Consider the following 18,163-nt stretch of genomic DNA (forward strand, 5'->3'; position numbering starts at 1 on the left):
TCTCGTAGAAGGAATTGAACCCGATTCTGCCAAAACCCCCGAGCAAGAATGATACAACAAAGAAAGAAGCTTTTCATTTCTTCGGAACTCTAAGCTCATCTTGAAAACGAAAGAGGAGTACAAAGAACGAGATCAATAAAAAAACAGGTGGTTCGAAGAGCTTCTACACTGCACAACTGGCGTGCTACGCTACCTACCGACCTCCTGCTCTTGTGAAATTGCATCCGGCTTTTTGTTCAATTTCTAGGTGCCCTGTAATGATTGCCACATCAACTACTCTCCGTGCCCGTGGGTATCTTAACCATTTAACGCTTGAGCGTTGGTCTAATTTTTTATACGAAATATGAGAAAGCCAGACAGAATATTAGCAATTTTACCTGTAAGGTTAAGAACAAGGATATGAATCGAAAATGCTCGAGTGATGAGTCTTGGCCGAGCATGATTCAATTAATAAAATTACTTCAGAGTGGAATCGAGAGCGTGGCCCAGCATTGCCAGGATTAATACAAAGAAGACTACGGGTCTTGCATGTCACACGCTTGGTTCGATTGAGATTTTTCACTGCTTAAACTCCCGAATTGTCAAGAAGATTACGGGCCTGCCTGCATAAGCGATTTTGTAAACACTCTGGACAAAGACATTGTCATCTGTCGATGCACAAAGACATCGCCTCCCCGAAACATGATAATCATGCCAATTTGGCAAACGCATCATTGTCTCTCTCTCTCGCTCTGGTAGCTATTCATCTTGAGAAATCATTGCCGAGAATTCCAGGCAACCAGCATAGCTTTTCCTTGACAATCAATGTATGATTCTATATGGCAAAATGAATTCAATAAACAGGTATTGCCCCTTTATATTTACATTGAACTCTATATGCCAAAATGAGGATAAAGCGTGAAATTACAACCAACAATTAATGCTCACTCTATTTGTATGTATTTTTATTATTATTTTTTTTTTCTATTTTCTATTCCTAGATCTGTGTCAACCATTTACCTAGTGTTCTCAAAAAGCATGCAAAAGGAGAAGAAAAGGAACCCTCATTGTCAATGTGGAATATGTATTTGGCATACCATCACGACTGCCAGAACAGCTCAAAATCGTTACTATACAGCGAGCGGTCTTGAATCTCCAGATTTGCAATGTGCCAATTAACAAGTTGAGATTGTAAAATTTTACATGCAACCAGTCCAGCTGGAAAAATCCACCATTCACTTTCATCCCTGCAGCATAACCACACAAAAATACACAAGCGCAAAACCATGTTAGTGGTGCTGTGTCACACCAACTTGCCAATTAACTTAACTTTCTGTAAGCTAAAGAATCAACTTACATGTTAATATTCCATGGCTGAAAGGGGAACTTCTTACTCGAGGGCGATTGACTGTTATAGTGAATATATCCACAAATAAATGCAACAACCTGGCAGACGGTCAAAGAATAGGTTAGGTGACATTCCTTCGCAGAAGATGAAGAACAAATCACATGTTCTGCAACTGAAATAACTAGCAGAAAGAACAACGTTGAAATGCTCATATGGTGGAAGAATAAAGTGTGACCAGGTGGATAGATACAGAAACTTACAACATTAATCAAGGATGTGACATTCCACAAAGCATAGATACGTGCAAGGCCTGCAGAGCGCCTAGGTCCATGACTGAATAAAGCATTGATCCCCGCAGGAAAGGGCATAAGAATGCCAAGAGGTAAGATAAACAAAACCAGAAAGACATCCACCAATGAAATTGAATACAGCTGGAGTAAAGTAAGCAACACTAAGCTAAAATCTCCTAAAAGAAGCATAGAGATGACCAAACCAACAAGATCCTGCAAGACAAGAAAGAGTAAAGATGAAGTAAGTTGGATTGCTGGTAAACTTTAAAAAAATAATGCAGATGTACTGAACTCATTGACACAAAAGCTACCTGATGGCCAACAGGTTTAGTGTTATGAACTATGAAAGAGATGAGGTAAAATAAATCCCTCTTCTCTTTAAGCATTCTTAAGCTGTTAGTAACTATGATTCCCCCATAACTGCTTCTGTGAGCTTGGGATACAAGCATCTCTTCTCTCCAATGACCAGATGGATTTTCGCTGTGTGTGTTGTTCACACCACTAACCAAGAGGCTGGAGAAAACCAAGTCAAATGCCATTCAACATCAAATGCATGGAACACATAAATGTAAATTTGTGCATCTTATCACATCTGATGAAAGTTCACCATAAAGGTCAGTTATTTATTAATTGACATGTAAAAGCATAACAGTTCACAAAGGTCTATGTCATACAACCTCATATTCCATGCATGTTCATTAATACCTCTCTGCAACGAGTGCATGTCTGAACCTTCTACTACCTTTTACCTGCTCTAGTCATACAATGGGAACTGGTTTGTGGCTTTTTAATGACAAACTTGACAAATTTTGTTTCATATAATCATCATTTCACCGTCTTCATGCTTGCAATAATTCAGAATGAGGACAACTCACCACAATATTATACACCCTGATTGAGATAAACTTCCAAGTGGACACACTAATTGGCTAAAATTTAAGAGGCTAATCAGATAAATGGAAATTATACCCCAATAAAACATAATGAACCATTACCGAGATTCTTCTTCAACTTGTTTCACACCATCAACGCCTTCAATAAATATATGTTCACTTTCTTCTTCAACAGCATAAACCAAAAGTCCATACTGGCAATGACCAGAAGTAGTAGCCTGAAACCACGCAAGATTAACATGTATCCCATGGATTCTCAAAGCTGGATTTGCATGTGTTTCAAGCCATCTCAGGACAGGTCGAAAAGTTACTCTTAGCCGCCCACGACGAACTAAGCGCAGCTGTGCATTCAAACCAGCTGCCATTCGATACCAAGTGGTAGGAGGGACCATCTGCATGCCATAAGGAAAACCATAGATCAATTTGTTGAGCTACGAACTGCAATATGTTGGTCAAGCTAAACCTACCTCCCTAACCTTAAAAATGAAAATGGCAAAATTTTTAGCTTTGAGTTCTTGGAAGTGGATGTCAAACCTGGCTCATGAGGCTGGTAAGAATATTGTCACTTTGAATTGAGAAAGGAGCCATATAACTTCCATCACCTCCAAAAAGAATAGACATTGGAAATCTTTGATGTAGGTGAGCAGGAATATCAGTTCTTTTCTCATCTCCACCAAGGAAGAAATCCAAGTACACGAGCATTAAATCAGAAGTTGCAGCTACCTAAAGGACAAATACCATACTTGAGCCAAATATTTATGATTTGTTTCTCACAAGGTCCTAGGTTTTTTAAGGAATATATACCATGTCTTGAATCGTCAAACATCTCACCCTCTCCTTTCTCTTGAAATATTCAAAACATAAAGTACAATAACAATAATAGGCCAAACTTTTAATGAATATACAACAAAATTTAAAACTACTAGGACCAAAAGTAAGCCATGTGACACGCTTATTTTGAAGGGAAGAGGAATAGAAAAAATGTGGTCTTAACATGCAAAAGAAAATCACACATAAATATTCAACTACTTGACTTTACCTAACGCCAGACCAAACATTTAATACAAACAAACCTTAAGCCCTTCATAGAGAGCCCGTGAACGGCAAGAGCGCAAGCAAGCATGATCATACTCTGATCGAACAAACTCTCGCAGTCTTTGCAATTTGATCCTCCGTCTCCATTGCTGCCATGACCATGCAAGGGGGTATGCAAGAACAGAAAGTATACTGTAAATTGCACCTTCCCACCACTGATAAGCAGCTATACCATTAATCTCATCCACAAATGTATTGAATGCACCCTCATATCTGACAGGCCAAAATAAATAAGGTGAAAACATAGTTCTACAATGATCATTGATATCAAAATCCCTGAAGTTTAGCCGAAGAGCAGGGTCAATTGAGCCATTCCAGTAAAAAACAGTGTGCAAATTAACTTACACAATCTCTTTTATTTGCTCAGGAGGAGTGTGGGGAAGATGACAAGGCTCACTGAAAGTATTACGACCCATAAAATACATTCTGTGCACATGACTCTGAGACTCCTCAGCTCTATTTGTCTCCAAGACCTGAAAAGTGATATGCAACTTGTCAATCTATACATTAGCTAGTGCAGCCCTCCTTTCAAACTCTTACATATACATATACATACACATACACATATATACAAGGATCAAGAGACGGGAGATATCCAAGGCCTTATCTGGGTTCTGAATACAACTTTTAAATGAACAGAAATTAACATTCTGAGCATGGAAAAACCTCATTCAATGACTCCAGGAAGGGAAAAGAATGATCTATCTGGGAACCATGTTGAGTGGGAGCTGGACCAGGTAATTCATCCACCCCAACAAATTTCATCCGAGCAACACTGAGCACCAGCGCTAAGAGGATTAGGAGACCCAAAAGAAGAAGTCCAAACAGCCATGGCCCACCAAAAGTGTAAATCAACTCTTCCAGGGCTGTATAACAATGTGGCATGTGAAATCTGTCTGAAACACATTTGTAAGGACATGGTGTTTCGGCAATACCACCTGGTAGAGAGAACAGAGTGAGGTTTTGCACTTGTTTAGGACTACAAACATAATGCATGAGCCTGCAAATGCATGGTGTCTTCCAGCATTGTGTGTGAGATGGGCGTGTGTACCCCTGCAAATCCTACCCTCCAAATAATTTGTCCATCTCAAGAAAATTCAACTTTACAAGATGCTGTTTGTTGCTTTGACATAGAATGTAAAAGGCACTAGCTTTCAAAACTGCACCCCTCCATTCGTGCTGTCTAATATCTCCTTTACATATAAAGGTGGATCGAAGAGGTCACAAAATTTCAGAGATCAAATTGTTAGGATGCAATTATACAAATTTCAGGCAGACAACCAAAGATTCCCAGCATGTGGTTTTACATCATGCAACATACTTGTGAACTCCAACTTTAAATACCTCGAACAGTTACATAAGCAGCACGATGAGGAATATCATCAGCAGGGCAAGGACGACAGAGAGCTCTATCGGATCCAGTTACATTCTTATATGTTCCAGCTGGGCATTCCTGAAGAAGTACAAAAAATTGAAGGATAAACTGAAGACTGAAGAAAAGGTTATGTTGCAACTACAGCTTTATTGTAGTCAATAATTGTTTGGAACAGGATGTCTGCAACAATCGCCAAAAAGGATAATCACAACAGAACTCCCTAAGAACTAATACAATTTGCCATGATTCTTGTCCCTTATTTCTGATTAGATGATTGCAATGTACATTTCTGTGGTCCAAAAACTTAAGAGACAATTCAACTAATACAAGTTGCAAGATCGTTTTAGTATAGCACAAACTGAAGGAAAAGAAGCAAGAAATCAAACCATTTCCGAAATCAAACCATTTCCACTCTTGTCCCTCGTATGTTTTAGCATACATAGGTTGAAGTAGAGGGAGAAAAAGGAAAGGAACCCTCTCTCAATTTTTTATCCTTTTCTCGCGATCACTATTTAAAATGCACTGTTTAACTTGCTAACACTTGAAAAATCCTTAAGCCATAAGTTTTACCCCTTAACAATTACTCCTGTTAAAATTACAACACTAACAAAATCACCTTCAATTTTTTATCATGAAATAAATGCAACAGAAATTGAATACCACATTATTTTCTCAACTAAAATTGTATTGATGACAGCAGGATTGTAATTCCTAAGACCCATGCATATAATCTCAACATACACAAGCAATAATTAACTCAAGAAAAGACATAGATAATATCACAATGTCAAGAACTAAATACACTACCTCACAAAATATTCCATACAACCCCTTTGGGCAAGCTTTCCCCGACACTGTCCCGTTTTCCCCAGCATGACCCTCATCTCTTCCCAATCCTCCCCTGCAATGAAGAGTGAAAACCCAATCAGACCAAGAATGCGTGTCAGAGCTAACAGTTACAAACATTGGTGTTACAAGGCAGAGTATACATTCACAAATGATAAAGATGCAGAGGACAGAGTCAACAGTTAACAATAAAATCATTGTAACAAGGCAGAATATACATTCACAAATGCTAAAGATGCAGAGGGCAGACTGCATTCAGTAGAGGCAGGATAAAGGATTTCGTCCCTCAAAGAACTTAATCCAAATGATAAATGTGTGCTTGTGGCGGGCTTAATGAAAGGTGAACATATATGCTATTTGTGATCTTTGGGAAGAGTCCAAAAAAGCATCAAGCAAAGATAATCTAATATTTGCTCACACAGAAATTCATATCTTCCATTTGGCCAATGCCTGAAATATAATATTAGGGAAGCATTAACAAGCAATGTGTTAGGATGAGGATTGTGCAAGCTTTCGTGCTAACGTGTTCAGCATACCAAGTGCCAAACAGAAGCTCTATCGGTCAGCCTTGCCTAATTTATGTGAGCGTGGATGTCCCACTATATCTTCAGATAATCAACGAACAATTTAGTCCCTTCCAAACTTGGCTGGTGTCTTTATGCTATGTAGCTGGCCGACAGCTTCATCCAATCAATTACCCAGTCAATCACCCGACATCTCATATCAAGTAGCTCATATTAAATTTCTTATTCATAATTATTGTTTATTTGATTATTCAATTACCAAACTATTCAGCATATAGTCATTCTGTGATTTCAGACGCAACTTCTCTTTAACAGTGGTCTTTCCTTCAAAATTGGCTTCTAAACTTCATTAGAACTCATAAATAAATAGCTTCTGAGACTAAACAATACCATAAATTCTCAAATTATCTTTATTCCAGTGGACTCATAAAGACTTTAATATTAAGAACAAATTGATTTCAAACACCAGGAAAATCTAATAATCATGATATAGAATGAATTAAATGATCAAAATATTATCTGTGCAGATCTGATAATTTCTAACTAGGTTTTCCAATATTCCTTGGAAAAAGAAAACCCTGTGAATTGGAATTATATGGAACAACCAGATATGCATCGTTTAAATATATCAGTTTAAACAGATCAGATAAAATACGAACCAAGTGTGGATGCTTCCATTCACACGAGCAATGGGCTGGTACACGTCCCCAGTTGGAATGTCTGACCAATGGAAGTGAACCCTTCCACCACCACCTCCACCGCCCCCCTTCGGACTACCATATCCCCCAACACTTGAAAGAACAGCATACCCACCAAGATCTAGAGTATGCAAGAACAGAAGAATAGTTCCTCCAGAGCCACCGCCAGGACCTCCACCAGTACCATTCATGACAACCAGTTGATCTCTGGTGATTCCTTTAAAACTTTCACCATCAGCTCTGACTGAACCGTCAACAGACAAACTTGACAAGGGATGCTCCAATGAACCCATTACTGCCCAGACAGGTAGAACAAATGAACATAAGTGGATCAGTTCGCAGGTAAGTAACATATGAACACAAACACAACCAACTTCCTTGAAATGCAAAAGGGCAACTTAACAATGTTAAAAGATGCCAACCTGAAGGAATAGATATTGCTATTTTTAACATACCCATGAAAGAGGTAATCCAAATATCACTCTGCCAAGAAGGATAGACAGATCCCTTGCCATATTATGCAGAAGGTTTTCAAATGATACAGATAAAAAGATAATTCGACATCATAAGAATGTCAAAACAAAGCTGAAAGTTATCAGCTGATAAATTGATCTAAAGTACAAACTTACCTATAATACCACCACCTGCAGTAGAACCAGCAGACATTTCCTCTCCGCTTCCACTACCAAGTTCACAAGGTAACTCTGCATTACCATATGAAACACCACCCTCAATACATCTATCGTTGTAACATGCAGACCCACCTTTACCACCATGGCCACCACCACTGCCAACACCATTGCTTAAAACATTACCTCTACCCACACCACCAGTGCAACCTGCATGATATGATGTCGTCAACTTCTGTCTAAATATGGTTCTTCAATGAGAACACCAACTTCTCTCATCTTTACTCAAACACAACAAACGAACTCGAAAAATCCTCCTACACTATTCAAAATTCAGCTTAAATCTGTGTGAGGGTATACATTGAATCTATTGGTGTCTGTCTAAGTGTGTGCAGGGGAAGGTGGAAAAGGAAGGGAGGGAGGAGAGTCTGTGTAAGCTGAAATAGGGTAGGATAATGTTCATAAAAGAATCTTGTACAAAGAAAAAGAGAGCATACCCATGCCAGACGCACTTATTGTTCCAGAAGACGGAACATATATTGTTCTGGCCCGATGAAAATGAACAACAGATCCTTCTATAAGTCCTTCAACAGTAATATCCTCCACTCGGCATATCTGAAATAAATGAAAGAAGTAAGGTAACCTGGAATAAGTAAATTTCAAACCTTATAACATGCAACTTCTATTCAAGGATCACCTGAAGAGTAAAAGAAAGAGATGAGTTCACATTGCAATCTTCAGGGGGATGAAGTAGTTCAGAAGGGCACTCTTCAAGTTGGCAATGGAGCCGTGGTGTACTACAGAAGTAAAACCACAGATCTCAGTAAGCCCAAACATAAAGTGGAGAGATTAAAAAACCAACAAAATATGGGACTTACATAGCATCACTTGTTGCATTCTCAACAGGACCACGCAAAACAGATCCAGGTGCAACCTAATGGAAAATTGGAAACACATAATTAGTCATCAATGGTAAGAATACAAACTTGTCACATGCATCAGCAAGGCTGGTAGACAAACATTGAAAGGTTTCGGGGACAAAATCATGCCACAACAACATTATCAGTGTAACAGAAATAAGAAACAAACAAACTTTTCAACCTTTTTCCATAACCCTTACGAAAGAATCACTCCATCCCGTGGTCCTTCAGAAATATATTTGACAACAGAGGAATGTTTTAGGAAGATTGCAATAAATACATAGACACAAACTTTCCAAAGTTAATCCTAATCCACTTGAATATTTACATTGAAAGTTCATTTTAACATACGGTAAAGACTATGGGATATTATTGGAAACTAAAACAATTTTATTGACTTCTAAAAATTGAAAAAAATATTGGACATCCAAAAAACCATGTACTATAGCCATGCCAGATGCACTTATTTGATATCTCATCCCAGCAGCCATGACTGCTAAAAACTAATGAAACAGTGGGTATACTTTTCAAGTACTGCAAATAAAACCAGAGCAGCAGGTAGTGCAAAAAATAACTACAAAACTGAGACAAGAGAACTTGAATGCATTAGAATCACTGTTTTTTCCCCAAAACAACAGGGGACAGACCACTATGTAACCACCAAGCAAAGTGAACTTTGTAAGCCATCAAGGTCAATACAGTTAATTAAATTACAAAACACAGCTTACATGAATACTGTAAAATAGTGATAGAACCAAACGTTGAGCTTCGATCCAATTGCCTGGTCCTGACAAATTCAATAGACCTTGACCATGAACTCCCAGATTGGCATTAGAATGTATGACAGATGATTCCTGTTTTACAAAAAGGATCGGCATATCATTTGCAAACACAGCTTAAGTAATATGTAAAGGACACAATGAAAAAGTACCTTGAGAACAACTAGATTGCTAGCCTCAAGCAAAGAAGTCCCAACAGTTGCATCTTCACCCCCATCTATGAGCATTTGGGAATTCCACATTAAGAACATTTTTACACTCATGCGTAGAGCACCATATACCTGATGTGCAAAAAGCAAAGATCATGCACATCAAATTCATACGCGTACAAGCATGAATAAGAAACAGCATACAAATAACAACAGAATGCAAATCTAAACAATGCATGGGTAGAGAGTGGAATAGGCAGAAACTTCAAATTCTCATCTATCAAGTCTATGAAAAAAATACTACCACCAGACTAGGAGTGAAGATTTAAAGAAACCATAATTATGAAACAATAAGTATACTATAAATAAAGGAAAAGACATCAAACAGTTATAATAATACTAGGGATGATTTCCAAGTTTTAGTTTTAATAGGAGATTAACAAAAGCAATAATACCTCTAACATTACTCAGAGTATTATGTTGGATATAAAAATTCAAAAGGTAAAACTGCACCAATATGCAGGTGTTCCCGTGATAGACAAAATATATACATACAAGTGCATACAAAGACATAATTATACAAGGCAAGGGCCAACAAAAGGGTGATAGAATGATGGGTGAATTTCACAATAACCATGGACATGCTGAGAAGTTATGAAACTTCCAGGAGTGATGCAGTGACACACAAGCAATTTCAGTTTGCAAACAATTTAGTTTACAGAAACTTGAAAGCTATTCTTCTTGAGGCTCTACTACAATTTGTATCTTATTTGCAAAAACTAGTTACTTCAGGTTATAATGAAATTTTGGGTTACTAGGGAACTTTATGATTTAGAAGTTATTTTATTTCCAATTTAGTTTTGTTATACTAGGGTTCCTGAAGATCCAATACATACCCACAAGTTTTGCACAGATTTAATGATGCAATTAGAGATGAGAAGAATAAAATGAATCGAGACCAAGGATGTGTGTTTAATATTAATTGGGAGTTCAGTTTGAGAGACTTCATTCTATTACCTAATTACTATGGTCTATTAGAGTTTTTGGTGGAGCCTCAACATGAGAACCCATATTATGTAATGTGGAATAGAGGATTCTGATGATAAGCAATTGAGAATGGATGGCAATTCATTTTCTACTCTCTTTTTTCTATGTTATTCTATTTTCTCCCCTTTTTTCTTCTCTCCTTTCCATTCCTTGTATCCTGTATGGGAAACCAAAGAAAAGCATACAGTTTTCCTTAATGCTGGCTGAAAACATACAGCAGCGTGGGTTTTTGCCATGTTTGTTAAGTCATAAATGCATATAGCTTACCTTGATTACAGAGTCACTCATTAAAAGCTCTTCGGCCAGTAATTCAAACTCTGATGAAGCATAATGAGCCAGCCCAAAGCTTAAGACTCCACTACATAAAAGACTTATTTGTCCTTGGACCTACATATTTGACCAGGATTAGCTTAAAATGCAATTATATCAACAGAGAAAACTTAGCATCAATCAAAAATCCAAATGCAAAAGATTGTGGCCAAAGAAGATGACCGCCAACTACGATAACAAAATAGCGTACCAGTAGAAATATCCTCTCCTTTGAGAGTTGATACCTTCAACCCATTGTCTCAAAATTCCACTAATGAAAAAGATTAAAAAGGGAGGCCAACATAAAAGGCCTGCCTGGTGCGCCAAAAGATCCTACAGCTGATGCAAGCTATCTTATATGGACAGAATGAAATATAAAAAAGCTACAGCAAGTGCAGGCTATCTTATATAGACAAATATACAAGAATACAATAAATTCCTATTGACATTGGAAACAAGCCTCTCAAACAGCCGGTGCAAGCCATCTTATATGGACAGAATTTCTATGCTTTTCAGCATTTTCATCAAGTACAATTTTAAAAACTTTCTGAATAGTTGTGCCTGAATGATGTCCCAAAACTAAAAAAACTGACGAAAAAATGGACAAATGGACTGAATAATTTTGCTGAAGTATATAATAAATGCATATTTGCATGTTATGCAGGAATTGGTTATATGTCTGGGCCTGTGCATGCACATGTAGTTTTTAGTAAGAAATCATCTTTTTCTGCCTGCTATTATATGCATGGCACACAAAGTATTGCACATTCTAAAACCAGCACTACAAATTATTCCTGTTTCTGCACTCTATTCATTTCCTTTAAATGAGACCACAACCCACCTTCAAAATAGAATTTCTTAATCTTTGCAATTTCAGATTATTCCTATTTATGCACTTCATACTCTTCCTATTTCTCCACTCTATTCATTTCCATTAAATGATACCAACAACCCACAAAGAAAGACGTCTTAATCTCTTCCCAAGGCTAACAAGTTCTTGTAGACATAAAGAAGCTAAGAAGCAACTCAAATTTCAACAACCTGGACACGACTCCAGAACAATGGAACAGTAGCCCTGCCATGGTTTCGAACATAAACGTTTGTCCAGAGAGGCTGATAAGGAAACTCCAATAGAAGCGTATCTGTATCAGTAGACATATTGTGATTGCTTACGGTAAGGCTCCGGGCAACAGCATCATATAAAGTTCCAGCACCACCTGCATTTTTTGGACAACCAAGACTATTTCCTCCTACAAGCATAACAACAAAGCATGCGATTTCAGTATTTGCACATTGAAAAGAACAATTGAATTGAACCATAAAAGGACAAGTCCTCCAAACATAGAGTCATCTAATACACAGATAGCAATCGCACCCCGATAATAATATCCAAACAAAAATGAGCTCAAGATAGAAATTTTGAATTATAGGAATGGGGCTTTGCAAGACTTTCAGAACAATAAAAGTATAAGCCTAACAGAGAAACTATTTAATAAACCCAGTAGAATGTTCCACCCTCTCACATTCATCTGGTGACTATATTTGGCAGACATGGATGAGAGAGGGGGGGTGGCTAAATTGGATGTATTTAGTGGTTGTGTATATAAATGAAGAGAAAAAAATACCTCCAAATGCATATTTTTACCTCCAAGACTGCCTTAAAGGACACTTCAACATAATTCAGATTATAAAAAAAAGGAAAGAATGTAAATGTTGTGAACATGAATGATAGTTCAAACTTCCTTTTAATTAAACCTACACTTCTCTGTCTCTATAGGAAAGCAGACAAGTAGTTCACAAGATTTCATAAAAAAAATCTAGGCGTGGCAAGGGAACATGATGAGTCTCACCGTGCACAAATATTTGAGGGTCATCATGTCTACTGAAAATGTCAACTGAAACTCTTCCCCCGCCACCGCCGGCAAAACCATTACCTCCACAAGCACTTATACTGCCACCTCCAGTCCTGCTCTTCACATAGAGACAAGTCACAAAGACATTAAAACCCAATGGGGATACCATGACTGCAGAGAATGCAAGTTGAGACAGACATGATCAGCAAGTTGAGACAGACATGATCAGCATTGTACCTAAAACTCAGTCTACCACAGATACATGGATGACATGATATTAAATAATTCAACCTCTCAAATGTGCCTTCCTTGCATGCATGCTCACACACATGCAGATATTCTTCAAGTTACAAGACACACATGCATAAGCAGAGACATAATGAAGCATGCGTGTATGTACATTTGATGCCCTCAGTTATCAAACTCTTGTATAGTTAAACCCCTCTCCACCTGCACATAAACTGTAACTATATTTGACATACAAGAATATAGTGTCTTGTCCTCCATTCGAAGATCATAATTAGAGGCAGGTATATATCAGTAAACTATCTGACTGTCCATGCCATCCAAATGCAAAAGCCAGAAAGACAGTGACAATTGACTGAGAAAATGCAAAACAGCATGCACTACCAGAATCGAGTAAGCAGGGCCACAAAATAGCTAAACATTGAAAGTCAGTAGACCAAGCAAGGCCACTTTATGAAAAACATTGCATTAGGCCTAGATATATAAGGGGTACAAACATGACCACATGGAGAGGCAGTGACCAAATTCTTTCTAGTTATCAATAAAGAAAGGACATCTATGAAAGGAAATCAAAAGATTTTCCTTCATTTAACACAAAATATTTAATTAAACCAATTAAGTCTCATTCTATGGTAAAAATGATCTTCCACAGCCATTGGGATTCACATTTACCCTTCAAAGCTGATGCTACATCTTATCTCACATAAATAGTATGATATCTAAAACCTTATAACACTCTTGATAATACCATTAAAAAGGCTAATGTTCAAACTCCATTGTCTTCATTACATCTTACCTTTCACAAGACTCTTTCACCAGCCTTGCATTAACCAATCTCTCCATTAATTCTTCACAAATTCTTAAACCATTAAACCTCAATCCCCTCAAAAACCAAACTAAACAATTCCAAATCAAGAACTCTAAATTATTGAACAAGACTTTTTTAACTAGATTTTCATTAATCAATCTTTTCATTTATTATTTTCCAAAATGTAATCTACAAAACCCCAATTCCAATTACCCAATTAAAAACATATATAATTCCAAAATAAAACAGCATCCTAACAATAAATCCAACACAAGACAGGAATGAATGTAGTTGGTAAGTAAGTAAATTACATTTTATATGCCTTCAAATGTATGCTCCCACCAGAACCACCACCTCCCTTGACACCCCCATTACCACCATCAGCCAATACAGCCCCATCCAAAACCAAATACTCCTTCACTGTCATTTTCACTCTCCCACCTCCTCCCCCTCCATAATCCACTTCCTTACTCGTACTCCCTCCTTTACTCCCATAACTACATGGCTCCTGCAAACTCGACCACGAATACGCATCCCCTCCCCAAACATCCTCCGGCAACTTCTCTTTATCCATCAAACAACATGCCCCTCTCCCTCCATGCCCTCCACCGGCCCCTTCTAACCCCTGTGGTGTCCCACTCGTTTGCGGAGGAGGATCCCCAGCTAATCCCGTCGTATTCACAACCGAACCATTAAAAAAACTAGCATTATTCGCAACAAGCTCAAACGTACCGGTCAAAATCGACGAATTAACTGATAAATTGAAATTTCCTGAGATATTTATCGTTATTGAACATCCAAAATTAGGGCATTGGAACCTCACACCGGGATGGATATAAAAATCTCCTTTCCCTTCTATATACACGTCACGAGTGAGATTCACGTCGGTAACTATTTGACACGCAGTATCAATCGAACCGATGCCTCCGAGATCATCAGTGCAAGATGCCGACGGTGGATGCGGTGGCGGTGGAGGTGGTGACGGTGGTGAGTAGTCTTGGTGGAAGAGGAGATTGGAATCGAAATCAATTATCGAAAAGGAATCGGATTCCGAATCCGAAGAGAGAACTCTAGGGTTTGAGGTTAGGGTTATTGTTGTAATTAAAAAGGCTATAAAGGCGAAATTGAACTGGAATCGAGCCATTCATTGATGGTGAAAGGCATTACAATTGGAAATTAGGATTTGTGGATTTTGGAATTGAATGGAAATGGAAGCATTGGATTTCGGGAATCAATTTCACCATGAGAAAGAAAGAAGGAGATGCAATTTCCTTATTTTAAGAGGATTGAAAACCCTAGAAATGGAATTCTCGGCCAATGGAAAGGTTTTGAGAGAGAAGGGCACAAAACAGTACACAACGGACAGGATGGGAAGAGAGAGAAAACAGGAGGAGAGGGGCGCTTTATTGGGTGAGGTTAGGTTCGCGATAAAATGAGGCTATGTCACGTGAGCTTGGTCTTGTATCGAGGTTTTATTGGTTGAGATTGTGTGGGTTCTTGCTTTGGCTTGACTTCTTATAGATTTGACCAATGGGACATGCTATTAGGTTGTATTTTGATGGCGTTGAGCGTGTGTGAATATTTTGGTTTAGTGAATTCCACGCGAAGGAAACTTGTTTTCACGCGCGGTTATGGAGGAAATGAAGGCCTTCCGGGTTTAAGGCCGTTTAGCTTTGGAATTTGATATTTGTTTTCACGCGCGGTTCTGTAACAGAGGCGCGTAGAAATGGATCGATTCTCTATTTCCTCAAATTTAAAAAATAATTTATTAAATATTATTTTTTTTATATTTTAAAATTATTTTAATGTGTTGATTTTAAAAATAATTTTTAAAAAATAAAAAAATTATTATTTTAATTAATTTTTTAATAAAAAATACTGTAAATAATAACTGCTACTTATAATTTCAAATATACCGTTAAATAATGACCAGCAAGCCTGGCAATATGAAGGAGAACCCATACAGAGATGAGAAACTATTTTGCACCGAAACCCTGAAAAAGAAAAGAGATTAACCACGTGTACAAAAGACAAACATATTAATTAGAAAAAGAAACAATCAATAACTGCAGCAAAAATCCTATCTTGGCAGAGCCATCCATAATTTATTTTCACAAGCTCATGCTTAAACCTAAAAAAACATGCAATAAAACTTTTATTAATATTATTATGGTTCAATTGTTACAATCTATAATAGATTATCTTTATCTGTGCAGTAATATCAATAAGAGTTTTAATTTTTTTTATAATGAAAAATAAATTACTTTTTTATATTTAATAGAGTCATAGAAAATGATTAGAAAGTATTTTTGATATTTGACTATGTTATGGAATATAAGTTAAAAAATAATTTATTTATATTTTTTCAAGTTTATTAAAAGAAAAAAGAATCAAATTTGACAAATAAAAAAGTTGAAGAAAGATGAAATTTTAAAAAATCTAATTCAGAAATTATTTCAAATAAAATAAATAGCAATCAAAATAATATGAACCAAATCTGACAAATAAAAAAGTTAAAGAAAGATGAAATTGAAAAAAATCTAATTTCATTAATTATTTTAAATAAAATAAATAACAATCAAAATAATAAAAAAATATTTAGACCTTTTTTTTCCCTTAAATTTTTGAAAAGTGTTTTTAAAAAAAAAACGAAAGGAAAACACTTTCCTTTCTTTAATGTCAATTATTTATTTAACTAGAAAGAGTTTTCCCGATACAATAAAGGTTTAAAAATCCACAATCAAATTGAACCTTTCCAATAAAGCTAAATTTAGAATTATAATTGAGCTTGACATAACGATAACCTGTACCGAGGCACTAAGATTATAACTTATTGAACCCCTACTCAACGCCTACAAATCAAAGCGAATAAGAAGTATGGAAGATGCCATGAAACTTGGTTAATTCTTCAATAAATCAAAGTAGTTCAATAAAAAACCAAAATATGAGAATCCTCTCACAATAGACGCTACAAATAATGTATTTTCTAACTTAAAAAAATAATGTCTTACAATAGTATTTATACCTGGAAAAACTAAACATTAGTTAACCTAATGGGCTAACATTAATTCAAAATAAAATAATCCCAAAACATGAATAATAATAATTCTAAAAATAAACCCAATGTGTCTAATATAATAGAGTAGAAGAAAAAATTGTTGAGTGAAATCCTTGTTTAAAAAGAACTCTTGGGCAAATATGTGTCATGTCGCCCTTTGGAGTCCAAAACAAACAAATAAAACTCTTGCAATTAATTCTTCCCTAACCACCTCTATTTTCACACATAATAGGGAATCCTTCCATAGCTTGGAATTCATAAAACACATGGAAACAAATAAACATACACATCATCATCTCTCTTTAAAAGGATTCAACTTCAAATTGTCATCTACATTAAACAAAGGTGTGAGTAGTGCACTAAAATCTTTAACAAATCTCCTGTAAAAACTAATCAAATCATGGAAACTTCTTACTTCTATGACTGATTTAGGTATAGGTCATTCTTGGATAACTTTTACATTTTTCTTATCCATCTCAATTCCTTTTACACTACTAATATAACCAAGAAAGATAATTTTCTCTATGCAAAAGTTACATTTTTTTTTCAGATTAGCATATAAATATTTTTTTTCTTAAAACATCGAATACATTCCTTAAATGTTCAACATGCTCTTCTAAATTATTGTTATAAATCAAAATATCATCAAAATAAACCATAACAAATCTACTTATAAAATTGTGCAAAATATGATTCATTAATCTCATGAAAGTGTTAGGTTCATTAGCAAGTTCAAAAGGCATAGCTAATCACTTATATAAACCACATTTAATTTTAAAGGTAGTTTTTCATTCATCTCCATCTTTTATTATAATTTGATGATATTCACTTTTCATATCAATTTTAGAAAACACATAAAATCCATACAACTTATTTAACATATCATCAAGTCTAGGAATTGGATGTGTATACTTTACTGTAATATTATTGGTTGCATGATAATCAATATACATTCTTCAAGTCTCATCATTTTTAGGTACCAATAACATTGGAACTGCAGATGAACTTATGCTTTCTCTTATATATCCATTTAACATCAACTTTTCCACTTGCATTTGAGGCTCCTTTGTCTCCTCGAGACTACTTCTATAGGCTGGCATATTAGTTACTGTTGCTTTGCATACAAGATTAATTTGATGTTCAATTTTTCTAATAGTAGAAATTTCATCAGAGAAAATATCATCATAATCATGTAATAAAGAAACACAAACACTAGAAATACAAAGATTAAGTTTATCAACTATAACTAAAATTTATCAGTGTTTCACTTTAACGCGATCTACTATGCACTGTGAGTAAATTCACCATGGATTGCAT

The 18,163-nt window shown here is 36.2% G+C and overlaps 1 protein-coding gene across 3 annotated transcripts; it reads right to left on the reverse strand.

The window, feature by feature from the left end:
- Window positions 1-831: 831 nt before the first annotated feature.
- On the reverse strand, window positions 832-15,221 carry LOC7476632 (uncharacterized). 3 transcript variants are annotated; one of them, XM_024590547.2, is made up of 22 exons: window positions 14,100-15,221; window positions 12,732-12,847; window positions 11,923-12,131; window positions 10,840-10,959; window positions 9,529-9,657; window positions 9,326-9,451; window positions 8,556-8,611; window positions 8,375-8,474; window positions 8,175-8,292; window positions 7,678-7,887; window positions 7,010-7,343; window positions 5,788-5,881; window positions 4,950-5,058; window positions 4,272-4,543; window positions 3,951-4,078; window positions 3,584-3,818; window positions 3,045-3,233; window positions 2,613-2,902; window positions 1,929-2,118; window positions 1,588-1,830; window positions 1,337-1,425; window positions 832-1,226 (listed from the first exon to the last, which is right to left on the reverse strand). In XM_024590547.2, exons 1-22 carry the CDS (start codon window positions 14,930-14,932, stop codon window positions 1,079-1,081), a joined length of 4,338 nt encoding a protein of 1,445 aa, XP_024446315.1. In that variant the 5' UTR covers window positions 14,933-15,221; the 3' UTR covers window positions 832-1,078. The 3 variants fall into 3 exon arrangements, with proteins under 3 accessions (XP_024446315.1, XP_024446314.1, XP_024446316.1); XM_024590546.2 differs by having other exon boundaries at window positions 1,929-2,130; window positions 14,100-15,220; XM_024590548.2 differs by having other exon boundaries at window positions 1,929-2,130; window positions 12,732-12,852; window positions 14,100-14,232.
- Between the last annotated feature and the right edge of the window lie 2,942 nt (window positions 15,222-18,163).

This window comes from Populus trichocarpa, chromosome 18 (genome assembly GCF_000002775.5).
Source record: "Populus trichocarpa isolate Nisqually-1 chromosome 18, P.trichocarpa_v4.1, whole genome shotgun sequence".
In the NCBI taxonomy this organism is placed as follows: domain Eukaryota; kingdom Viridiplantae; phylum Streptophyta; class Magnoliopsida; order Malpighiales; family Salicaceae; genus Populus; species Populus trichocarpa.

What these genes read in the sequence shown, in the direction of transcription:
- LOC7476632 (XM_024590546.2), bottom strand. Translation starts at nt 14,932, where the DNA reads ATGGCTCGATTCCAGTTCAATTTCGCCTTTATAGCCTTTTTAATTACA. An exon ending in CACTATTTTACAGTATTCAT is followed by an intron (nt 8,612 to 9,325) that starts GTAAGCTGTGTT and finishes ATTTTCCATTAG; the next exon opens with GTTGCACCTGGATCTGTTTT. An exon ending in CTCTCTATGAAGGGCTTAAG is followed by an intron (nt 3,234 to 3,583) that starts GTTTGTTTGTAT and finishes TTTGTCCTTTAG; the next exon opens with GTAGCTGCAACTTCTGATTT.